This window comes from Salmo salar, chromosome ssa19 (assembly GCF_905237065.1).
Source record: "Salmo salar chromosome ssa19, Ssal_v3.1, whole genome shotgun sequence".
Classification (NCBI taxonomy): domain Eukaryota; kingdom Metazoa; phylum Chordata; class Actinopteri; order Salmoniformes; family Salmonidae; genus Salmo; species Salmo salar.
This window is the reverse complement of record NC_059460.1, coordinates 73,683,802-73,709,853: the sequence shown is the minus strand read 5'-3', so window position 1 is coordinate 73,709,853 and position 26,052 is coordinate 73,683,802. Positions and strand designations below refer to the sequence as shown.

Genomic DNA, 26,052 nt, shown 5'->3' with positions numbered 1-26,052 from the left:
AAGGAGAAGATGATCAGATACATTTACATATGCACTTTATGCCTGGACTTTATAAATGTGCATGTAGTCACGCAATACGAATACATTCAAGTGTAAAAACACAGAGCCACAGGTGTACAAAGACACAAAGAAGCACTTGCCTACACACAGACTCTGACATGCATTAACCCAGTTGCCATAGCAACCATACGTTCTGGCCCCTCAAGCCTTACGATGACTAAATTAAACCGTAGTAAATCTTTGGACTGTTGTCTTTGTCAAACTGAACACTGGATGCCAGCATGCCACGTCTACAGTGTTGCCAGGCCCTAGTGCCACCCAATCATGCTCGGCTGGCACCTGGCCTGGCAGAGGGAGCGCTGCTCACCTGTCACACTGGCGGCACTGCACGATGAGCTCGTCCTCACGGTAGCTGCGCATGCACACCGGGCAGGATGCCAGGCTGCCACAGGGGCCACACAGGGTGTAGTGGTTCTGCCAGTCACACCTCAGGCCAGGGGAGGTGGCACCGCACTGGGTACAGGAGACACACCTGTGGCAGGGGGGAGAGAGGGTGGCGTGAGGGGACGAGATTCAGCAGGAGTGAAATACACACACACACACACACACACACACACACACACACACACACACACACACACACACACACACACACACACACACACACACACACACACACACACACAGCAACTCACAAGATATGTAGCATACATTTCAACACGTGTCCAATGATAATGCACACACACAAATACTGTTCATCCAAACAAACCTGAGGGTAAACAGACACACACACCTAATATAAACACTAAAATAACAGACTACAGTTACTGAAGTGTGTGTGTGTGTGTGTGTATGGATCATCCACCATGAAAAGAGCGGCCCTAAAAATAAATGTCATTGGCGTGGCTCCAAGGAAAGACCTGAATGAATGTGTCTCGCTGCAGTGTCAACAGAGCGTTGTTTGACTGGGGATTAGGGACTGGCGTTACACCTGATATGGGGGAAATCCCATAAAGCGCTGCTACAGAGCCGTGTGAGGGGGAGGGACCATACAGAAACGTAGATGAGAAGGTACATTATAGAGATGGAGCCATATCAACAGATACTAAGGGAAAGAAGAGTGACAGACCAACAATAAAAACAAATCATCTTCCGAAAATATTCAACAGCATCATTGGTGCAGCCAGACAAGCTCTGATTGGCTGTGCTCTGTGAGTGACAGCAGTCACGGCATATACACACCACTTGCACTTCCAGCTGCCCTTGGGCACTGTCTGTAGGGGCGGGTCCAAGCAGTAAGTGTGGTAGCTGATGTCACAGTCGTCACACAGCAGCAGGCGGCCCGGGTCGCTGGCCTGGCCGCACGCCTCGCACACTGTGCACTCCAGACAGCGCCAGCCTTTACTCAGCACCACCCGGGTGATCTGGTGGCACAGAGGGAAAAGGGCAGAGGTTAGGGGGGGGTTAAAGGGGCACGGCAGGGATAGGCATCCCCTTTAAAGTTAATTTCAATTGAACATATGGACTAATGGTTGTGTGTTATATAGCAGGGGACTAATCCAAACTCTAATTCCCAGCAGCACATCTTCCAGAAGAGCTAATTGTCAGAGGGATGCACTGGTATTTATTAGCCATTATAAACTGGGGCCCTGAATGCTGATTGACTGAAAGCCGTGGTATATCAGACTCAATACCATGGGTATGAACAAATATTTATTTTTACTGTTCTAATGAGTAATAAGGCACCTCTGGGGTTTGTAGTAGGTGGCCAATATACCACGACGAAGGGGCTGTATCCAGGCACTCTGTGTTGCGTCGTACGAAGAACAGCCCTTAGCCGTGGTACATTGGCCATATAACCCCCCCAGGCCTTATTGCTTAAATAAACCATGGGGGAGGGGGAGGATCAATTCAACTAGAGAAAGACCCTCCTCCCCCACTTCTCCCCCACTCCTCCCCCACTCCGCCTCTTCTCATCATGAGCTGAAAGCCAGACAAAAGACACCATGGAATATCACATAACAAGCTGACGTTGGTCCAACGATTTTTACTTGGATAGCCTAGCCAACCAGATTACATCTACTCCTGGACTAAAAAGCATGGTCAATGGATATCTCCATTAAAATGGCCTTTTAGTCAATGACTCTGGGTCAGGTATTTAGAGATTGCATAGTAAACAGTTACCCAATACCATGATCAAATTACTACTAAATGTATTATAGATTACTTCTATAGTAGGCCACCGTTTCCATTGGAACTGGTAGACTGAAACGGCGGACACAAAATACTTATTCTTAACATGTTGTCAATAACAGATAAATGGTCCTTTAAATAGCCTTGTACATTCTATACATTTTTCGTGGCAACTTTACTGAATACATTGAGGAGGCAGAATAGGCATAAGGGACTGCATGCATATGGCGATCATGAAAGCAAAACAACTGTTTAACATACTATTGATTCATTGAAAAGGCTACAGTTCCAACTACAATGAACTATGACGTGGCTTGGAGTGGCGACTGGTTGAGGTGTTATTTGCAGGAACGACACCCTACAGTGCATTCGGAAAGTATTCAGACCCCCAGACTTTATACACATTTTGGTAGGTTACAGCATTAATCTCAAATTGATTTAAATAGTTTTTTCCCCTCATCAATCTACACACAATACCCCATAATGACAAAGGAAAATGAATGATGGCGGCCACTGTGTTCTTGTGGACCTTCAATGCTGCAGCCATTTTTTGGTACCCTTCCCCAGATCTGTGCCACAATCCTGTCTCGGAGCTCCACAGACAATTCCGTCGATCTCATTAATTGGTTTTTGCTCTGACATGCACTGTCAACTGTGGGACCTTATATAGACAGGTGTGTGCCTTTCCAAATAATGTCCAATCCATTGAATGACCACAGGACTCCAATCAAGTTGTAGAAACATCTCAAGAATGATTAATGGAAACAGAATGCACCTGAGCTCAATTTCGAGTCTCATAGCAAATGGTCTGAATACTTATGTAAATAAGGTTTCTTTTAAATGTGTAACATTTCTAAAAACCTGTTTTCGCTTTGTCATTATGGGGTATTGTTTGTAGATTGATGAGGGAACTTTTTTACTTCATCCATTTTAGAATAAGGCTAACGTAGCAAAATGTGGTAAAAAGTCAAGGGGTCTAAATACTTTCCGAATGTGCTGTATATCAAAGGAAACTGGCTTAGATCCAATGGATGCACAGCATTTAATGTTGTTTGTCTGTCAGAGTGGGTAGCAGTGCGGCAATAAGGCTTGGCCATAAGTACATCAAGAGAATCCACACAAGGCGCTTTATGTGAAACCTCTTAATCATCCCAGTAATTATTTGACACCTCTGCTCAAAGCTGCTTTGGGAGGTCGACACAGAGCCTAATACTATCTGTAGGGAATCACCTGGCAACTACACAACTAAACTCTGCGCGTGCACACACACACACACACACACACACACACACACACACACACCCAGATGAGTTTCCTAGGGCCTAAAAGAGTCGTGGGAATGGAAGAGGAACAGCCACATGCTTACGTAACCGAAACTGAAACGTTTGGTCGAAAAATAACAAATCAGTCACTGTCTCATTGCTGACTCAGTGAGTCTGCTATGTTTTTCTTCGTACATATAGAAACCATTCATAGTTACTTAGCATCTAACACTGGTACAGTAAATGTATGTTCATATGGCTTTCAGACAGACATACTATACTGCACATTATTCACTGACAGAGATATTCTGTGTTTTTATACATCAATGGCTGGTTGGGTATGATCTTTTAGAGATAGGAAAGAAAGCCCTCTCCCCTGCCTCTGTTCCCTTTTGAGATAGCCAGCACGACTGCTCAAACGATGTCACTCCTCAAGATTTACAGAATATGCAAAAACAAAAAGGGGCCAAACCTAGCCCTACATAGTATGTCACCCTATATTTTTTGATGATGCCAGACCAAATTAACACCTTCAAGTATAATCTACGTGGCTTTTAGGAAAGACGAAATAGAAACACTTTTAAAAGCCAAAGCCGATATGTTTTGTGTACAAGAACCATGTTTAAAATGTAGGCTATGAGTAAACGGAATATCTGTGGTGGAACTTTTATGCGTAGGGTATACAGTCATTATAGGAGGTGATCTCAATATGACCGGGAGGCAAGTTCGAATGGAACTAAAAGGGAGAAGAACCATTGAAATTAAACGTGGAAGGGGTGAACAAAGGGAGATTCTTGTTTTTTTTAATCAATTCTCAATCCTTTTTGTATTGTGAAATTAACTATTTATGTGACGTATTGATGATAACCACCTCTTTTGATCACAAAAATTATTTCAATATCGATCTCTCTATCGCTCCATCTATCTAAAGCCTATTAAATATATAATACAAAATATATTTAACACACACACACACACACACCCACTAAGCAAAACCACCATCTGTATCTCATGAAAGAGAAAATAATCAGAGAGCTATGGTTTTAAAGATGATCTTGTGAAAATAAAAAAAGAGATGGGCTCACCTTGATGTTGACACAGAAGGGATGGTAACACTGGCCACACTGAGAGCAGGCCAGCAACCTGCCCTCTGCCCCCTGGCCAAAACTCCCACACACCACACACATGTCCTGTGGGAGGGAGAGGAGGGAATAGAGAAAAAGGAAATTAGACAGAGGGAAAAAGGGAAGGAGGGAGGTAGAGAGGGAGAAAGGGGAACATATTGAGGGAGCAGTGGAATGAGAGAAAAGGATGCGGAGGGAAAAGATGTGTATAAGTCGTGGGGGGAAAGAAAAGTGAAAAAGGAGAGAAAACAAGTGAAAGTTACATTTCCCAACAGTAATGGAGACACTTTCCCCAGCATACATCAAGGCAACGTTCACGCAATAACAAGTAGTGACCCAGGGTGCTTTTGACTTCCACGACTCAGCATCTCTTAAGTATTTAAGTAATACTTTAAAGTATTTTTACTTATGTCGTTTTTTGGGGTATCTGTATTTTACTTCACTATTCATAATTTTGACAACTTGTACTTCACTACATTCTTAAAGAAAATAATCTCCTTTTTACTCCATACATTTTCCTGACACCCTAAAGTACTAGGTCCATTTTGACAGGAAAATAGTAAAATTCATGCACTTATCATGAGAACTTCCCTGGTCATCCCTACTGCCTCTGATCTGGCGGACTCACTAAACACAAATGCTTCGTTTGTCAGCGTTGGAGCGTTCCCCTAGCTAGACGTACATTTAAAAAAGAGAAAATGGTTCCGTCTGGTTTGCGTAATATAAGGAATTAGAAGTTACACTTTTACTTCTGATACTTAAGTGTATTTTAGCAATTACATTTACTTTTGATACTTACGTATTTTTAAAACCAAATACTTTTAGACTTTTACTAATATAGTATTTTACTGGGTGACTTTCACTTAAGTCATTTTCTATTAAGGTAACTTTACTTTTACTCAAGTATGAACTGGGTACATTCCACCACTGCTTGAGAGCCTTACCGCACAGCACGACTCATGTATGTTTTAGTGGTGTGTGTGTGTGTGTGTGCCTTTGTATGCCTGCATGTAGAAAGAGATAATGACATCTGAAACGGGCCAGATGCAAACCAGGGAAAAAGGTTGGAGGGGAAAACCAGACGAGGAGACTAGTGAACAGGCTGTACAACAAGACCAAGAGGAGACTAGTGAACAGGCTGTACAACAAGACCAAGAGGAGACTAGTGAACAGGCTGTACAACAAGACCAAGAGGAGACTAGTGAACAGGCTGTACAACAAGACCAAGAGGAGACTAGTGAACAGGCTGTACAACAAGACCAAGAGGAGACTAGTGAACAGGCTGTACAACAAGACCAAGAGGAGACTAGTGAACAGGCTGTACAACAAGACCAAGAGGAGACTAGTGAACAGGCTGTACAACAAGACCAAGAGGAGACTAGTGAACAGGCTGTACAACAAGACCAAGAGGAGACTAGTGAACAGGCTGTACAACAAGACCAAGAGGAGACTAGTGAACAGGCTGTACAACAAGACCAAGAGGAGACTAGTGAACAGGCTGTACAACAAGACCAAGAGGAGACTAGTGAACAGGCTGTACAACAAGACCAAGAGGAGACTAGTGAACAGGCTGTACAACAAGACCAAGAGGAGACTAGTGAACAGGCTGTACAACAAGACCAAGAGGAGACTAGTGAACAGGCTGTACAACAAGACCAAGAGGAGACTAGTGAACAGGCTGTACAACAAGACCAAGAGGAGACTAGTGAACAGGCTGTACAACAAGACCAAGAGGAGACTAGTGAACAGGCTGTACAACAAGACCAAGAGGAGACTAGTGAACAGGCTGTACAACAAGACCAAGAGGAGACTAGTGAACAGGCTGTACAACAAGACCAAGAGGAGACTAGTAAACAGGCTGTACAACAAGACCAAGAGGAGACTAGTGAACAGGCTGTACAACAAGACCAAGAGGAGACTAGTGAACAGGCTGTACAACAAGACCAAGAGGAGACTAGTGAACAGGCTGTACAACAAGACCAAGAGGAGACTAGTAAACAGGCTGTACAACAAGACCAAGAGGAGACTAGTGAACAGGCTGTACAACAAGACCAAGAGGAGACTAGTAAACAGGCTGTACAACAAGACCAAGAGGAGAGAACTATAGCATCATCACTATACAGAATGCATATTTTGTGTGACACTGTCTCTCATAGCTGGGGTATTTGTTCATCAGCATGTATATTCAAATATGTGCAGTACAGTATTTGGGTATCTGAGACATTGTTAACAGGCTTTAGACTTATACAGCAAAGGAGGCTTGCCAAGGGAGTTAAAGTCATTGTCCTCTTTATTCATTTAAGTCACCAGCCTCCATTGCTATTCAGAACCTTTTCTAAAAAAGACAAGCAGGATTTGACAGTAGAGAAACAGTAAGGGGAGTTAAGATGTACAGCTTTAAGCAACACGGAGACACATAACCTGGGACTCTGATGGCACAAAGTGTCAATGCTCTATCGTTTTAGTGAGGTACAGTACATGACCAAAAGTATGTGGACACCTGCTCGTCGAACATCTCATTCATTTGGAGTTGGTCACCCATTGCTGCTATAACAGTCTCCACTCTTCTGGGAAGGCTTTCAACTAGATGTTTGAATATAGCTGTGGGGACATGCTTCCATTCACCCACAAGAGCATTAGTGAGGTCAGGCACTGATGTTGGGCGATTAGTCCTGGCTCGCAGTCGGCGTTCCAATTCATCTGAAAGGTGTTCGATATGGTTGAGGTCAGGGCTCTGCGCAGGCCAGTCAAGTTCTTCCACACTGATCGACAAACCATTTCTGTATGGGGGCATTGTCATGATGAAACAGGAAAGGACCTCTCCTAAACTGTTGCCACAAAGTTGGAAGCACAGAATTGTCTAGAATGTCATTGTATAGTATAGCATTAAGATTTCCCTTCACTGGAACGAAGGGGCCTAGCCTGAAACATGAAAAACGGCCTCGGATCATTATTCCTCCTCCACCAAAGTTTACAGTTGGCACTATGCATTGGGGCAGGTAGCGTTCTCCTGGCATCCCCCAAACCCAGATTCGTCCATTGGACTGCCAGATGGTGAAGCGTGATTCATCAATCCAGAGAACGCGTTTCCACTGTTTCAGAGTCCAATGGTGGCGAGCTTTACACCACCCCAGCCAATGCTTGGCATTGCGCATGGTGATCTTAAGCTTGTCTGCGGCTGCTCGGCCATGGAAACCCACTTCTTGAAGCTCCCAACAAACGGGTCTTGTGCTGATGTTGCTTCCAGATGCAGTTTGGAACTCAGTACTGAGTGTTTCAACCGAGGAGAGAGGATCTTTACAAACTACGCACTTTAGCACTCGGCGGTCCCGTTCTGTGAGCTTGTGAGGCCTACCAATCGCGGCTGAGCAGTTGTTGCTCCTAGATGTTTCCACTTCACAATAACAGCACTTACAGTTGACCAGACCGGCTCTAGCAGGGAAGAAATTAAACAAACTGACTTGTTGGAAAGGTGGCATCCTATGACAGTGAGTGCCAAGTTGAAAGTCACTGAGTTCTTCAGTAAGGCCACTCTACTGCCAACGTCGACCTATGGGGATTGCATGGCTGTGTGCTTGATTATATAAACCTATCAGAAACGGGGGTGGCTGAAATAGCAGAATCCACTATTTGAAAGGGTGTCCACATACACTATACAGTTGAAGTCGGAAGTTTACACTTAGGTTGGAGTCAATAAAACTCGTTTTCAACCACTCCACGAATGTCTTGTTAAACTATAGTTTTGGCAAGTCGGTTAGGACATCTACTTTGTGCAGGTCAAGTTATTTTTCCAATAATTGTTCACAGACAGATTATTTCACTTATAATTCACTGTATCACAATTCCAGTGGGTCAGAAGTTTACATACACTAAGTTGACTGTGCCTTTAAACAGCTTGGAAAATTACAGAAAATTAATGTCATGGCTTTAGAAACTTCTGATAAACTATGTCAATTAGCCTGAGTCAATTGGAGGTGTACTTGTGGATGTATTTCAAGGCCTGCCTTCATACTTTGTGCCTCTTTGTTTGACATCATTGGAAAATCAAAAGAAATCAGCCAAGACCTCAGGAAAAAAAATTGTAGACCTCCACAAGTCTGGTTCATCCTTGGGATCAATTTCCAAACACCTGAAGGTACCACGTTCATCTGTACAAACAATAGTACGCAAGTATAAACACCATGGGACCACGCAGCCGTCATACCGCTCAGGAAGGAGACGCGTTCTGTCTCCTAGAGATGAACGTATTTCGGTGCGAAAAGTGCAAATCCATCCCAGAAAAACAGCAAAGGACGTTGAGAAGGTGCTGGATGAAACAGGTACAAAAGTATCTATATCCACAGTAAAACAAGTCCTATATTGACATAACCTGAAAGGCCGCTCAGCAAGGAAGAAGCCCTTGCTCCAAAACCGCCATAAAACAGCCAGACTACGGTTTGCAACTGCACATGGGGACAAAGAACTTTTGGAGAAATGTCCTCTGGTCTGATGAAACAAAAAAATTACTCTTTGGCCATAATGACAGTCGTTATGTTTGGAGGAAAAAGGGAGAGGCTTGCAAGCTGAAGAACACCATCCCAACCGTGAAGCACGGGGGTGGCAACATCATGTTGTGGGGGGGTGCTTTGCTGCAGGAGGGACTGGTGCATTTCACAAAATAGATGACATCATGAGGAGATCAATTCATGTGGATATATTGAAGCAACATCAAGACATCAGTCAGGAAGTTAAAGCTTGGTCGCAAATGGGTCTTCCAAATGGACAATGACCCCAAGCATACTCCAAAGTTGTGGCAAAATGGCTTAAGGACAACAAAGTCAAGGAATTGGAGTGGCCATCACAAAGCCCTGAACTCAATCCCATAGAAAATTTGTGGGCAGAACAGAAAAAGTGTGTGCAAGCAAGGAAGCCTACAATCCTGACTCCATTACACCAGCTCTGTCAGGAGGAATGGGCCAAAATTCACCCAACTTATTGTGGGAACCTTGTGGAAGGCTACCCAAAACATTTGACCCAAGTTAAATGATTTAAAGGCAATGCTACCAAATACTAATTGAGTGTATGTAAACTTCTGACCCACTGGGAATGTGATGAAAGAAATAAAAGCTGAAATAAATAATTCTCTCTACTATTATTCTGACATTTCACATTCTTAAAATAAAGTGGTGATCCTAACTAACCTAAGACAAGGAATTCTTACTAGGATTAAATGTCAGGAATTGTGAAAAACTGACTTCAACTGTATATACTAAAGTATGTTGGTACATGACCATGGTGTTGGTACTGACCTGTCAGAGTGAAGTGGTCCGAGGTTGAGAACATGACCATGGTGTTGGTACTGACCTGTCTGAGTGTGAAGTGGTCCGAGGTTGAGAACATGACCACAGTGTTATGCATTGTGTTCTCCTCCACCACCAGGTATGGCTGCTCCACAAAACTGGCCTGGACACACACACACAAACAAGCAGGGGTTAATTAACAGATTAGAAAAAAATGAATATTTGTCTTTTGAAATTAAAACCGATGGTAAGATTGTGTTCAAAATCTGTAACAGTGTGCTTGGTCCCGTACAGTATTTTTTCAGATGAGGTAGAAAACATGTTCCAAGCATAATCAGGATGTAGGTCTATGACATGGCAGCACTTCTCATGTGACTAGCTGTCATCCCTCCAGACTGTGTCTCTATATTATCATGTCATCCACGGGGACAAACACAGCATGGTTCAGTAGACCAGCATTACCAGGACACGCGCGTGTCAACAAGCATGCTGCCTAGTGGCTGGCTGCAGCAGATCTGATTACAGTCTTACTTAACGCCTACCTACCTCCCGTATTGGATTCCAATAACACTCAACTGGGTAGAGTCATGTTTGCTCGGTGGGAGAGGGTGTGAGGTTGTGTGCGTGGGGGTGGGGCACTGTCTGTATGGTTGTGTGTGTGTGTGTTCTCACCTAAAATCCAATTATCTAGCGTGTACACTCAATACAGCATTGACACTTCTCCTGTGTCTACCTTAAAAGGTACCCACAATGTGCAGTATATAAATCCACGTTGGACACATTTTCCCAATCAACCACCCACCGTTTGTAGTGGGAGGTAAAAACATGTCAGTGCCCTGCCCACTACTGTGCATAAAATAGCATTTATACCCCTCCCCCTGTACCACCCCTCATGCCAAAAGCTTTTCCAAGATAGTTTCCACTGCTCTTGTTAACGTGAAAGCGCTCTCTGGCCTGAGCTAAGCACATTTGGCCACTGTTTTATTCATGTATGCAGAAGATGGGGAGAGAAGGAGGGGTTTAGGGAGGCAGTAGATCGGGATGAAGGGAGGGGGCGAGGGCTCATACCCCAGGGGTTACGGCAAAGCTGGTGTAGGCCTTGAGTCCTCGGGAGCGTCCACGGCCCCCGCGCCCAGACAGGTTGGCCCCCCGGGGTCTCCGCCTTCCAGGGAAGGTTGAACCACGACCCTGTGAAGGAAAAAGAAAGAGGGATGGAAGAGAGTGCGAGGAGAGAGACAGACAAGAGGGAGAGAAGTGTGTGTGTGTGTGTGTGTGTGTGTGTGTGTGTGAGTGAGTGAGTGAGTGAGTGAGTGAGTGAGTGAGTGAGTGAGTGAGTGAGTGAGTGAGTGAGTGAGTGAGTGAGTGAGTGAGTGAGTGAGTGAGAGAGTGAGAGAGTGAGAGAGTGAGAGAGTGAGTGAGTGAGTGAGAGAGTGAGTGAGAGAGTGAGTGAGAGAGTGAGAGAACGGGAGAGAAGAATGAAAGAGGGAAGCGGGGGGAAAGAGATAACATGTCATCAGCCAATCACAACATTCCTCTGCGTCTCTTCACTGGCGAAGAAAAAACACATTTCGCAAAACACACTCCTGCATCTACTGCCGTCTAAAGTAAATCCTAAAGGAATTCCCCACCGAGCCACAATATTAACATCCCCAGCTGCATTTACTGTCAAGCAAATTCAAAATGGGAACATTAGCATAAAGGGAATTAAACTGCGAGATTCTGACAATTAAATGTTTCTACTAACCCAGAGTCAGATTAACTCGTGGATAACATTTTTATGTCTGTGTGTGCAGTATGAAGGAAGTTCAAGGTAGTTTTGTGAGCCAATGCTCACGAGCGTTAGCGCAATGACTGGAAGTCTACAGGTACAGTAGAGTAGGCTACCTCTAACTTTGTTCATACTGCACGAAGAGACATAAAAATGGTCCACCTTCTAGTGCTGAGCAATGATTTTCTTTGGGGGGGGTTATCAAACAAATAACTTTCCGACTTCGGTTCAATTACTTGAATTCAATTTTTTGGTGTGAGCCCAACACGCCGTTTCTCTAGAGAGAAATCAAATCATTCCCGAGAAATTTGAGAAATGAAGTCAAGAACTGTGTGGGACGCTGGGCTGAAGGGAGTTGAAGTTTGCATTAAGCAAATATTCAACCTAGTTCAGCGCAGAAACGTGGTAATTAACTATAATGACCATAATACATTGCGGCAGTTTTTCTGGCTCAGAGATGGATCAGAGAGGAAGAGGCGAAGCGAGATATTTCACTCTTGCCAAAATTTGTCAAAATGAATCCCGTCTAAGCTTTTGCACCTGCCTTCCCACCTTTGGGACAATGACTCCCATTGTTACGGCATAGACGTGATCATCTCATCATTGTATACACCTGGCTGGCTGACTGCTACTGTCTGAGCAGAGATGATATATACACAACTGAAATATTTTATAATTTCATAGTAATTTCCTATTTTTCTATTGACGTCTACCCAATGTGGACCTGACTCAATGGAATATTTTCAATGTTTTGACAATTGAATGTTTACTATATTTGGCTTTGGAATTTCCATTCAAACGTTCTGAAATCATTGTACCATCATTATTTCACAATAAATTGTATATTAAAAAAAATATTGATACCGAAAACCATGATTCTTTCTTTAATAATCTAACAGAAACCGAACAGACCTCAAAAAGCACTAATCGCTCAGCACTACCGCCTTTTAAATAATGTGTGTGGTGCTTTATAATATATGCATGACAAAAGCCTGAGGGAGGGAGAGATCAACATTTTTTAGGTCAAATCCATTTTCCATCTCCCCATGGACACCTAAGTCACTCTTAATTATGGTTCCCCCACCCTTTCGAGTCAGTCCTTCAAATCAGGAAGACTGTGGCAAGTTGAATATAAAGTTCTAAAGCGAGGACTGTGCCAAAGCCAGGCAGTTGATAGAGAGATATTCCTTCCCACAGGAGTCCACCTTCATAACACCTATCAGTTACTGACTGACTGAGGCTTGTTGTGGAACGTTAGCATCAAAGTAGAGTCCTGTCACAATGTCAGGACTAAAGGGTTGCAGTGGGGGGGGTGACAGACAGGGGGATGAGAGGTAGCCTGGAAACCCAGACTGGATTGAGCTCTGCTTCACGTTCGTCTCATGCCACGATCAGTCTGGTATTCTTGTCATTCTGGCAATGGTAACAACGCTAAATGCTAACAAAGCTCATTTATAGAATAATAAACGCCATTCATAAAAATTTGCAAAGCCTATGTTTACATGGATTTCCCTTCCGTATTTCTCTGCAGGTGGCAAAGTGTGTGTACCGTGTCATATCTAAACCTGTCCTCACCTGTCCAGGCTAAACCACTGAGTGAAGGGGGGGGGGTGGACATCATAAGCACTCTATTTACCACTCTCATGCTCCAGACGGGTGCCTCTTGCAGCTGCCTGGTTTGTGGGCCATCCCACCCCCCCTCCGAGGGGTCCTGCTGGGACCAAGAGGGGGGACTCGCAGCCCTACGGTTACTCCATGCTCCCTGATGGGGGAGGGGGGGCAGGGTTGGGAGTGGAGAGGAAGAGGGGCAGGGAGTGGGGAAGAGGGGCAGAGAGTGGGGAAGAGGGGCAGAGAGTGGGGAAGAGGGGCAGAGAGTGGGGAAGAGGGGCAGGGAGGAAGAGGGGCAGAGAGTGGGGAAGAGGGGCAGAGAGTGGGGAAGAGGGGCAGAGAGTGGGGAAGAGGGGCAGGGAGGAGGGAGGAGGGGCAGAGAGTGGGGAAGAGGGGCAGAGAGTGGGGAAGAGGGGCAGAGAGTGGGGAAGAGGGGCAGAGAGTGGGGAAGAGGGGCAGAGAGTGGGGAAGAGGGGCAGAGAGTGGGGAAGAGGGGCAGGGAGTGGGAAGAGGGGCAGAGATGGGAGGAGGGAGGAGGGGCAGAGAGGAGGGAGGAGGGGCAGAGAGGAAGAGGGGCAGAGAGGAAGAGGGGCAGAGAGGAAGAGGGGCAGAGAGGAAGAGGGGCAGAGAGGAAGAGGGGCAGAGGGGAAGAGGGGCAGGGAGGAGGGAGGAGGGGCAGAGGAAGATGGGCAGGGAGTGGGGAGGAGAGGCAGGGAGTGGGGAGGAGGGGCAGAGAGTGGGGAGGAGGGGCAGAGAGTGGGGACGAGGGGCAGAGAGTGGGGACGAGGGGCAGAGAGTGGGGACGAGGGGCAGAGAGTGGGGACGAGGGGCAGAGAGTGGGGACGAGGGGCAGAGAGTGGGGACGAGGGGCAGAGAGTGGGGACGAGGGGCAGAGAGTGGGGACGAGGGGCAGAGAGTGGGGACGAGGGGCAGAGAGTGGGGACGAGGGGCAGAGAGTGGGGACGAGGGGCAGAGAGTGGGGACGAGGGGCAGAGAGTGGGGACGAGGGGCAGAGAGTGGGGACGAGGGGCAGAGAGTGGGGACGAGGGGCAGAGAGTGGGGACGAGGGGCAGAGAGTGGGGACGAGGGGCAGAGAGTGGGGACGAGGGGCAGAGAGTGGGGACGAGGGGCAGAGAGTGGGGACGAGGGGCAGAGAGTGGGGACGAGGGGCAGAGAGTGGGGACGAGGGGCAGAGAGTGGGGACGAGGGGCAGAGAGTGGGGACGAGGGGCAGAGAGTGGGGACGAGGGGCAGAGAGTGGGGACGAGGGGCAGGGAGTGGGGACGAGGGGCAGGGAGTGGGGACGAGGGGCAGGGAGTGGGGACGAGGGGCAGGGAGTGGGGAGGAGGGGCAGAGAGGAAGAGGGGCAGGGAGTGGGGAGGAGGGGCAGAGAGGAAGAGGGGCAGGGAGTGGGGACGAGGGGCAGAGAGGAAGAGGGGTTGGGAGTGAGGAGGAGGGGCAGAGAGGAAGAGGGGTTGGGAGTGAGGAGGAGGGGCAGAGAGGAAGAGGGGCAGAGAGTGGGGAGGAGGGGCAGAGAGGAAGAGGGGTTGGGAGCGGGGAGGAGGGGCAGAGAGGAAGAGGGGTTGGGAGTGAGGAGGAGGGGCAGAGAGGAAGAGGGGCAGAGAGTGGGGAGGAGGGGCAGAGAGGAAGAGGGGTTGGGAGCGGGGAGGAGGGGCAGAGAGGAAGAGGGGTTGGGAGTGGGGAGGAGGGGCAGAGAGGAAGAGGGGCAGGGAGTGGGGAGGAGGGGCAGAGAGGAAGAGGGGTTGGGAGTGGGGAGGAGGGGCAGAGAGGAAGAGGGGTTGGGAGTGGGGAGGAGGGGCAGAGAGGAAGAGGGGCAGAGAGTGGGGAGGAGGGGCAGAGAGGAAGAGGGGTTGGGAGTGGGGAGGAGGGGCAGAGAGGAAGAGGGGCAGAGAGTGGGGAGGAGGGGCAGAGAGGAAGAGGGGTTGGGAGTGGGGAGGAGGGGCAGAGAGGAAGAGGGGCAGGGAGTGGGGAGGAGGGGCAGAGAGGAAGAGGGGTTGGGAGTGGGGAGGAGGGGCAGAGAGGAAGAGGGGTTGGGAGTGGGGAGGAGGGGCAGAGCGGAAGAGGGGCAGAGAGTGGGGAGGAGGGGCAGAGAGGAAGAGGGGTTGGGAGTGGGGAGGAGGGGCAGAGAGGAAGAGGGGCAGAGAGTGGGGAGGAGGGGCAGAGAGGAAGAGGGGTTGGGAGTGGGGAGGAGGGGCAGGGAGTGGGGAGGAGGGGCAGAGAGGAAGAGGGGTTGGGAGTGGGGAGGAGGGGCAGGGAGTGGGGAGGAGGGGCAGAGAGGAAGAGGGGTTGGGAGTGGGGAGGAGGGGCAAAATGCAGTAAATGCAACAGCCAAACAAAGAAAGCAACAACAAAATAAAAGGTGAATACAAGACAGACAGACATTTCTTATAAACAGCCAAGAAACGAGCGAGATATGAGACATTTGGGACAGATCCTATACATGAGAGGATAAGCTGAACTCACCTCAATTTGGAGATGCAGTACTATTCAAATTGGAAATATATTGCAAATCAAAAGTAAAAGGGAGATTGTGGACAACGATAAGATTCAATATTGATGTCTGCAAGAAGCGGGTCTAGTTTAATAGTCTGACAGAAGACAAGACAGTGTTTGCACATCCACTGGGTCTAGTAACGCTATGCCTAGTCAAGTGCTCTGCAACAGTCAATCCACAACTCCACACTGTCCAGTGTCAGGCCTGCCGGTTGCCATGGCAGCAGCGTGGCTTGTTGGCGTGTTTACAAAACAAGTTATGATTATGTCAGCATGACAGCGAGCCGTCGCTGCTGTCGAGATAAACACAGCGACCGTTGTTAAGGGAATTTCAGATTAAAATCGTCACAGGGAGGTGTTTAGTTTGTTTAATGAGCTAATCAGCGAGAGGCTATATAATTAGACTCAATAACACAATCACTGAGAGGCCTTTTCCTTTTTTGTTTTGCATAAGCGAAATCATTTCGGGCTGATTAATAATATATTAGATCCGTGGGTTGGATTTCTCGCTCTCCACTTGCTTCCTGCGTTTTAATCCATCTACATCTCATGTATACATTTGTCCCAAATCCCCTGTCAAGCACTTATTGAAACGGTCAGAAACCAAACAGCATTCCCTTAAGCATGAGAGAACTTAAAAGTGGCAGTGCGCAAAAGATAGGCTTTGAGAGAGAGATATTTCAGTAGATCCTGTACAGGGTGCAAAGGACTGGTGATGTAGGAGTTCAATACATTCATTGATACTGAAAAGAACATGATCATGCCATCTTCAAGCACATGCATGTGAATACAGTATGCTCAGAAGCAAACGGAGCTCAATAGTTAGGCTGAACCCAAAACAGGCCATTGTCAGAGTGAAAGGGGGATTGAATGGGAGAGATTGTCTGCTCCATGTGAGAGTACAGAGACTTTCTTTACCGCTTCCATCATAAATGTGTGACATGACCACAAATATCGTCAAACTGCCCGACTTCCGACGCAACCCCATTCTACACGTTATCCATTAAAAAGGTAGAGTAAGCAATAAGACATCCTTTGAGAAGACTTCCTGTTCACAGCTCAACAACAATAACATGCACCTATTGGCTCTTAATGTCGCCACACCTCTAGGGAGGGCACAACTTAGGAAGAACCAATAGTGCCAGTCCTAGCAGACTTGCATTTGGTTGTCTGATTCATTAGGAATATAGTGGAATGAAAGTCTAAAATAGAAATAGTTGAGTTCAGATACCCACAGAAACTACTGAAGTAGAACTTTAAAGTATTTAACTTAAGTACCTTACACCACTGACATTGTTCCAGTGAATCACCATCCAGGTCATATCGGACCACTTGACAGTAGGTCAGAACAGTCTCCGGAGTGATTGACTCAGAATACTGGAGCACGGGGGAAGTATTTCCTTTCGTGCATTAGAAAAAGATTAAGCATATCTTTGCTCTGGCACGTCTTCCTAATCTAGCAGCGATATTAACCATCAGTGTAGTGGTAAACCTCTCTATCCTCTTACAACAGCCAAGGACCCCCCCCCACCGCCGCCATATTTCGCATAAACACAACGGAAAGCGAAGTATGTAAGCACATGAATTTAATAAAGTAAGGAGGACACTGTGCCACATTTGGTTTTCATCTTTCACTCCGTAGAACCTTCCCACAAATGTAGCACTGCCTGTCTCAAAGCAAGTCCATTGGGGGGTAGCCTGGTTCAAGGAAACGAAGCGCCGCTGCCTCATTTACACAACATAAACGTGCCAAGGAGCTAGGCTACCCCCCCACACACACACACACACACACACCAGCACTCATGGGAGTGCACACTGCACACAGGGAAGCACGTATGCAAACACACACACGAGCAGTAGAGCTCATGCCGGCAGGCAAGTAGACACACCACACACAGGAAATCCCAGCTGATTCTAGCGATGGAAGCCCACCCTGTAAATGATCCTATACTGGAAAGAGCAATGCTCCAGAGAGAACTGGAAGTAGGGAAAAACTAAAGAAGAAGAAGAAAAAGTATGGACTAAAACTTCAGCTCAGAAACTTCTGTATAGACTCTAGTGATGTGTTATACACACAGGAATCCACTTGAAATCTGCCAATCAAATAGAAGTATTGAACATGTTTGCCCGAAGTCGAAGCAAGGTGGCTTCTTTAAATGTGAGTTCTTACAGATATATCCTTACAACAACAAAAAAGTATATGTATATTATAATATACTAACAAATCGAAGTAAAAAAACTACAAACATTGACCTCTATAATTGAAAAAAACAAACGAAAAAGGCTATAGTCTATAGCTGCCTATTGGGCTTAGATATACAGAGGAGCCAAGTTGAATTTCCCCTTCTGTCCTCCCTCTTCCCTCAGCTTGGTGGAAATGGGGTTGTGTCGTGCTTTGCGCCTCAATGAGTTCCTATCCGAATTAAAACACCTCCAAAAAAGACTCCGTTATGTAGTGCCCCTCCTCCTCCCCAGCACCAAACCCTTGGCACAGACTTGAGGGCTAGAAAGAGATAGAGGGGGAGAGAGAGAGAGAAAGAACAAGGGAGACAGACGGCAAGAGCGAGAGAAGATGGGGAAAGAGAAAGAGAAAGCAAGAGAGCAAGAAAGACAGATAGCTAGTGAAAGAGCGAGAACGCAAGAAAGCGCCACGACCTCTCAACATTAATTAATGCACACTCCACACTGGCACTAATCAATGTGACTGAGCAACACCAAAGGGACTATAACTACAGAGAGAGGGGATACGAGTTGTGGATCAGACAGAGGATCACAACTCCCACCACAGCAGAGCAGTCTGTCTGCACCACTATCAAACATGTCCTCCTGTGAAGGTAGAAGGCTTCTGGAAGACTAGGAGCCTTCCAAAGATCTTTGGATAGAGCTACAGACCTGGTTGAAAAGCTACAGACCGTCCTAAGAGCTGCTCCAGGCCTGCTCGAAGAGCTGCTCCAGGCCTGCTCGAAGAGCTGCTCCAGGCCTGCTCGAAGAGCTGCTCCAGGCCTGCTCGAAGAGCTGCTCCAGGCCTGCTCGAAGAGCTGCTACAGGCCTGCTCGAAGAGCTGCTCCAGGCCTGCTCGAAGAGCTGCTCCAGGCCTGCTCGAAGAGCTGCTCCAGGCCTGCTCGAAGAGCTGCTACAGGCCTGCTCGAAGAGCTGCTACAGGCCTGCTCGAAGAGCTGCTCCAGGCCTGCTCGAAGAGCTGCTCCAGGCCTGCTCGAAGAGCTGCTACAGGCCTGCTCGAAGAGCTGCTCCAGGCCTGCTCGAAGAGCTGCTCCAGGCCTGCTCGAAGAGCTGCTACAGGCCTGCTCGAAGAGCTGCTACAGGCCTGCTCGAAGAGCTGCTACAGATTTGGTAGAATGGCTACAGACAGGAATAGACTACAAATATTTGTAAAAAGCTACAGAAAAGCTACAGACTTGGTAGAAGAAGTGAATAGCTGAATAGTGAATGAGATACAGACCTTTCTGCAGAGCTATAGGTCTGGCAGACGAGATACAGACCTTTCTGCAGAGCTATAGGTCTGGCAGACGAGATGCATACCTTGCTGAAACTATATAGGCCTGGCAGAAGAGCTACAGACCTTCAAGAGCTTTAACCCTTCCGGTACAGTTTTGGGGAAGAAACTTTTCTGTAAGGACCCAAAGACAGTAACAAACAGATAAACAGCCTTACCTGCTTCACCCTTGGCCTCCCTGGGGAGAACTTCCTCTTGGAGATGGCAGGCTTCCCCATTCCAATCTTGGGGGTGAGGGGAATAAAGGTTGTGTTGGTGGGAAGCACACTAGCACTGTATCCAGGATAAGGCTGGACCTGAGGCGAAGCCTGGGCCTGGATTTGGACCTGAACCTGGGGTGGGCTGGCTTTCCTAGGGGAGGCCTCTGTAGAGAAGGGGGACGGGGCCAGCCTAAACGAGAGCTCGGGAGACATTCCAGGGGAGGCCTTGGGGGCTTTGCTCTCTCCCCTCGGCGAGCCGAAGTCCGAGAAGCTGCAGTCGCTGGCAGGGGTAGTATCCATTTCTACCGTGCTCTTCCGTTGAGGAAGTTCAGCCATGGGACTAGGCTCCTTTTCTCTGATTGTATCCTCTTCAACTGGCAATACATTTGAAGGCAACACCTCCCCCTCATCTAAAACAATTGGAGGCAAATCCTCCCCCTCTAACTCCTTCTGTAACTTCTGCACAACCTCCTTTTCCGCAACTGCACCCTGCTCCTCCTGCATAGGTTCCAGAAATTTCTCTTCAACAGCCTGTTCCAAATCCGAAGGTGTCATTTCCACAGGTACTACTTCCATAGGCTTCTCCTCCTCTACAGGGGGCTCCTCGGTAATCTCCTCCAAAGGCTCATGGGATATTTCTTTGGTGGGCGGAGTAAAAGTGGTTTTGGAGTCCTCCGATTTGGTCTGCCCTGCATTGTGGGGCAACGCCTCCTCAGGCGCCGCCCTTTTTGCTGCTTCTGGCGAGTCCGATATTTCCAGTTCCTGTTGGTCGTCGACAGCCCTGGGTGCGGCGGGACTCTGGGAGGCGAGCGGTGACATGCCCACTAGAGTTCCAGACCTCTGGGGAGACTCCGGGCCCTCCGTCAGGGTAACGGTCACCTGGATCTCCTGCGCCGGTTCAGCACCTGGAACGGAGAAAGCCAATTAAATAAGAGCTCCAGCTTGTTAATCATCATGAATCAAATAGCATGTTTTATTAAATCGAAGCTGTGGTGTTTCTTTTTCAAAAGTGACACCTACAACCAGAGGGTGGAGACGATCTTATCTAAGTGGTTGGGTGAAATTATACTGGGACGTTATTGTGATTTTAAAGCATACAGCATGGTTTTCTATACTGTACCTGAGGGAGACTCTTTGGGCTCCTGCTCCTTTAGAGGGCTAGGGCACGCCCCTTCCTCCCGCCGAGGGCACGCCCCTTCCTCCCGCCGAGGGCACGCCCCTTCCTCCCGCCGAGGGCACGCCCCTTCCTCCCGCCGAGGGCTAGGGCACGCCCCTTCCTCCCGCCGAGGGCTAGGGCACGCCCCTTCCTCCCGCCGAGGGCTAGGGCACGCCGCACCCTCCTTAATAGGGCATGCCCCATCCTCCCGCCGAGGACACATCCCTTCCTCCTGCTGGGGGCTAGGGCACGCCCCTTCCTCCCGCCGGGGGCTAGGGCACGCCCCTTCCTCCCGCCGGGGGCTAGGGCACGCCCCTTCCTCCCGCCGGGGGCTAGGGCACGCCCCTTCCTCCCGCCGGGGGCTAGGGCACGCCCCTTCCTCCCGCCGGGGGCTAGGGCACGCCCCTTCCTCCCGCCGGGGGCTAGGGCACGCCCCTTCCTCCCGCCGGGGGCTAGGGCACGCCACTTCCTCCCGCCGGGGGCTAGGGCACGCCCCTTCCTCCCGCCGAGGGCTAGGGCACGCCCCTTCCTCCCGCCGAGGGCTAGGGCACGCCCCTTCCTCCCGCCGAGGGCTAGGGCACGCCGCTCCCTCCTTAATAGGGCATGCCCCATCCTCCCGCCGAGGACACGTCCCTTCCTCCTGCTGGGGGCTAGGGCACGCCTCTCCCTCCTTAAGAGGGCACGCCTCTTGCTCCGGGCCAGGGCACGCCTCTCGCTCCAGCCGAGGGCCAGGGCACGCCTCTCGCTCCAGCCGAGGGCCAGGGCACGCCTCTCGCTCCAGCCGAGGGCCAGGGCACGCCTCTCGCTCCAGCCGAGGGCCAGGGCACGCCTCTCGCTCCAGCCGAGGGCCAGGGCACGCCTCTCGCTCCAACGGCACCACCACCTCCACCACAGCCATAAAGACATCTGGAAGACAAGAAATAAAAGCAAAGTCATGCCTTAATTGACAGCTGTTTGTAACAAAAGAATTATAGGCTTCCAACCAATTCTCACAAAAGCAAACAAATAATAACAATAAAACACTTGGCCATGTTGCAGTAGAGTAATCAAGAGTATATGGATAAATGCGAGCTCAGTTTGGTCCCGTAGAAAACCTGGCCATGAGACAAAAGTATATTAGACAAATGCTATTTATTTCCAAAAGTGTTTGGCCACCGTCAAAGGAATTTCTCATTACAAAAAGTTCCCAGTTTTGAATGCAGAACAATGGGGAACTGAGGCCCCGCTCAACTCCTGTGGTTCTCTAGTGAGTCACACACTGACACCATCCAAGCAGAACAATTCACAGCCCTTCTAATTAGGCTCTAATTTCAAGTTAATTAGGGAACATCTTCCTCCCAGGTATTCACTTCAACTCACCACCACATTCCAAAGCCAAAACCCAGCTGCTTTAATAACTCAATACCTAGTGTTCTCTCTATAAACAGAGTCTACAACTTGACAATTCCATGCACTGAGGTCTTTCTATAGTGGAGTGGATGTGAATGTGGATGTGAATACTCGAACGTAAGCCAATACCACTGCTATTGAGTGATTCCTCAAGAAACCAGGAAAAAAAAAAAAAAAAGACTTCAGATTTTCCCAAAATTAAATGTTGTGTCCTTTGGAAGAAGGATTGTAGACATATATTTGTATCTAAAAGCATCATTGAGATATAATTGAAGTAGAAAAATGTGACATTTTGGCCTTACCCAGGCCTCCTTCATGGCTGCAATGTGTAACTTTTCGGGCGATCCAACAAAATTCACATAGAAATGTGAGTTGTAGATCTATCACTCTCATTGAATGCAAGTCTAAGAAGCGGACGACCTGTTCTATGTGTGCTATTTCTATGCTTCCTGTTTTAAACATTTGTTCTCGTCTTTTACCTTCGGTTTTGTATACAAACTTCAAACAGCTAAAAAAAACAATATTTTAGGTTAAGGAAAATACATTTCACAGTGGTTTATATGGTACAATGATTATCTACACTATACTTGCATGTTTTGTCACAAACTGAAATTACGTGAACTATTAGAATTTTAGCAACCAGAAAATGGCAGAGCGATTTCTGCATAGTACATCTTTAAGACTCCATAATGTTTCATCTGTAAGTGCTACAAAGCAAACATTGGTGTCATATGAAGCTTTACCGCTTGCTCTGTAATACCAGAAGTATTTAAATTTCAATGGGGAAAAAATACATTAACTTTTTAATGCTCAAATGCATTAAAAAGGAAAGAAATTCCAACTTTTAACAAGGCACACCTGTTAATTGAAATGCATTCCAGGTGACTACCTCATGAAGTTGGTTGAGAGAAAAGCAAAGCTGTCATCAAGGCAAAGTGTGGCTACTTAGAATAATCTAAAATATAATAAATATATTTTGATTTGTTTAATAAACACTTTTTTGGTTACTACATGATTCCATGTGTTTTTTCATAGTTTTGATCTCTTCACCATAATTCTACAATGTGGAAAATAGTATTTGCCTTATTTTTCAATATATTTTGAACACAATATACTCTACAGGTTCAAAAGTGGGTTTTCTGCTATTTTTTAAGTTATGGCCCATTTTATACAGAGAAATTGGCATAGTAGGCAATGTAACCAATCAGATCCCTCCTCCTACATCCTGCAAATCACCAGCATAGGAGGACTATTTTGAATCCATTTTCACATGCTTACAAATTCTTACTTTACTTTGATATGCCTGTAGAGTATATTATGCTCAACAATATATAGAAAAGGTAGCCAAATCAAAAATGGTACATTTTTAAGATTCATGTTTATATTTTTCAATATTCATTAATGAATGTAAGATTTTTGGGGGGGAAATCAAAATTCTTATCATATAACAAAACAAACGGTAAAGCTTCATATGACACCAATGTTTGCTTTGTTGCACTTACAGCTCAAATCTAATGAGGTAACCGTAGACAAAACCGTAGACAAACCCTCTCAAACGTTTTCAACTTTTTTGTCGTCAAAATTGTGCTGATAAACGATACGGAATAGTAGTCTGCTCGTCCCACGTTTTGACATCTGAATGGGAACTTTCCGGCCTGTCTGCCCATTTGATAGATGCCAAATACATTTGATTGACAACTAAAAGATATGCGAGCTGTGGAAAACAGTTGTTCAAGTTCAGCATAGCTAGCTATAGCAAAGTGATTGACATTTCTTGCTAGCTAACCAAATGACATATGTATCTCTAGCAGTAGCCACCGAAAAACGATATGGGGAGAAAAAGTCGGCCACTCACCCAATGACGTCCTCTTAGCAGCTAGCTAGCTAGTTAACATAAATCTCCATGTTTTTAGCTTGCTAAATAAATACATAGCTACATAAATAGATAGTCTATTAGCCACATTATGACTGACTTGTGATCATTGCCCTCGCTAGTTTGATTGTATTGACATTCCCAGCCTTAGCTTGTCCGTTTTTGTCCAATATTGAGTATTTGAAACCGTGCATCCTTAATGGCTGGAGGCAGCAAACAAGGTCCCAGGCCGGTTGTGATTTACAACACTGGTAGCAATATTTGTTGGACTACCAAGAAATATATTAGTGAATTAATCATGCACTGAACTGCATCCATCTATTCTGCCAAAAATGCCTTACTCTACGTCATGGAATTTTGAGTCAAATATAACCTATTTTTAACATCTCTTAGAAAGTTGATTTTGTAGCATAAACTGGGGATTTGATATTTTTTTACAGATATGAATGTTTTATATCTGTTTTAAATTTCACCTTTATTTAACCAGGTAGGCTAGTTGTGAACAAGTTCTCATTTACAACTGTGACCTGGCCAAGATAAAGCAAAGCAACACAAACAACAGAGTTGCACATGGAATAAACAAACATACAGTCAATAACGCAATAGAAAAAGTCTATATACAGTGTGTGCAAATGAGGCAAGATAAGGGAGGTAAGGCAATAAATAGGCCATAGTGGCGAAATAATTACAATTTAGCAATTAAACACTGGAGTGATAGATGTGCAGAAGATGAATGTGCAAGTAGAGATACTGGGGTGCAGTATGGGGATGAGTTAGTTGGATGGGCTATTTACAGATGGGCTATGTACAGGTGCAGTGATCTGTGAGCTGCTCTGACAGCTGGTGCTTAAAGTTAGTGAAGGAGATATGAGTCTCCAGCTTCAGTGATTTTTTTTATACGTGCAAAGTAGTTCAAACACTGTCAGTTCCACTTTAAAGGAGGCCTGGGTAAGTCCAAAATGTCAAAAATATTCCAAATGATATGAATTCATTCTCAATTATGCTATAAAATACAACAATCCTTCCTCCAAAGGACCATTCTATGGATTACATTTTGTGAAAATCCAAAACATCATGGTATTTTTCTGTCCTGGTCTCATGAGGAATCACTCAATAGCAGTGATATCAGCTTACATTCTAGTATTCACATCCACTCCATCTACTATAGAAAGACCTCAGGGCATGATAATTGTTTTCCAATAAGAAAAAGATGTGTGAAATACAGGAATAATATGGTAAGCTTCATTTCAAGACTCTTTAGTACTCACTGTATCTAAGTATGTTTCAATGCAAAAATAGGCTATTGCGGAGAAGTGCCCTTTTCAATTTCTTTAAATATTAACAAACACTACATCCTAGTTCATTTTCCCTGCAACTACCATTCACATTACCCCGGGAGCTGGTCTGAAAAAGGCCCTCCATTTCTGCCTCTCCCTCCTTGCTTCCCTCTTTTTCTTCTTCCCCTCCTCACATTGGAGGATCAGCACATGCAGTAAAACCCACACAGAAAGGCGTCACCATGACAACCCCTGTTTAGAAGACCCCCGCTCTCATTAGAACGCCGAGGCAATGGTTTCAGGCAGAACATAACAGTCCCAGCAAATCGGGTGTGAGATTAGAGTGAGAGATTAGAGTGAGAGAAAGAGAGAAAGAGTTAACAAACCCACTGTGTTTGGCCTGCAATGAAAGTCTTAGCAAACTAAATGGAGTGAAATGGATGGGTGTGAGACTACACCAGTGGGGGAGTCAGAGTGTGCAAAGTTCAATGTGTAACTGAGTTATAAGGCCTGGGGACCCACCTTGAACTCTAGTACTACAGTACCACATCTCACTGGGAGGTTCGGCTAGGCTCATCTTCACCAAAAATGACTTGAGACAAATTACCCCCCTCTCCTATCGACCAATCAGACGAGTGGGAACATGACGTAGCTTTAGCAATCAGTTTGGTGACCACCCAGGAGAAATCAGGGGACCCCCGTTGATGCCATCAATGGTTGGGAATGCACTCAGTATGACCAGGGGTCCGTTAAGGGCATAGTGAACACAGGGGAGATAAGCTGAGCCTGTTGATTAGACTTACATGGGAATGTCATTGGGAACAAAGGACACCTGCTAAATACTGACATAACAATATGATGGATTTATAGAGCCTCAATTATCCATCCAATCACAA

At 46.7% G+C, this 26,052-nt stretch overlaps 1 protein-coding gene across 18 annotated transcripts in view; it reads right to left on the bottom strand.

The window, feature by feature from the left end:
* The window catches only part of LOC106579599 (histone-lysine N-methyltransferase 2C), a 373,485-nt gene that overhangs the window by 116,616 nt on the left and 230,817 nt on the right, over positions 1–26,052 (bottom strand). For 17 of the 18 annotated variants that reach the window (XM_045702710.1, XM_014159676.2, XM_014159658.2 and 14 more), the window contains exons 12-19: positions 20,582–21,523; positions 19,420–20,366; positions 13,263–13,388; positions 10,927–11,046; positions 9,923–10,021; positions 4,541–4,645; positions 1,243–1,424; positions 368–532 (exon numbers count right to left, since the gene is read on the bottom strand). In XM_045702710.1, the coding sequence (XP_045558666.1) occupies positions 368–532; positions 1,243–1,424; positions 4,541–4,645; positions 9,923–10,021; positions 10,927–11,046; positions 13,263–13,388; positions 19,420–20,366; positions 20,582–21,523 (2,686 nt within the window). The remainder of the gene's footprint in view (positions 1–367; positions 533–1,242; positions 1,425–4,540; positions 4,646–9,922; positions 10,022–10,926; positions 11,047–13,262; positions 13,389–19,419; positions 20,367–20,581; positions 21,524–26,052) is intronic. The other variant, XM_045702712.1, reaches the window with a different exon arrangement.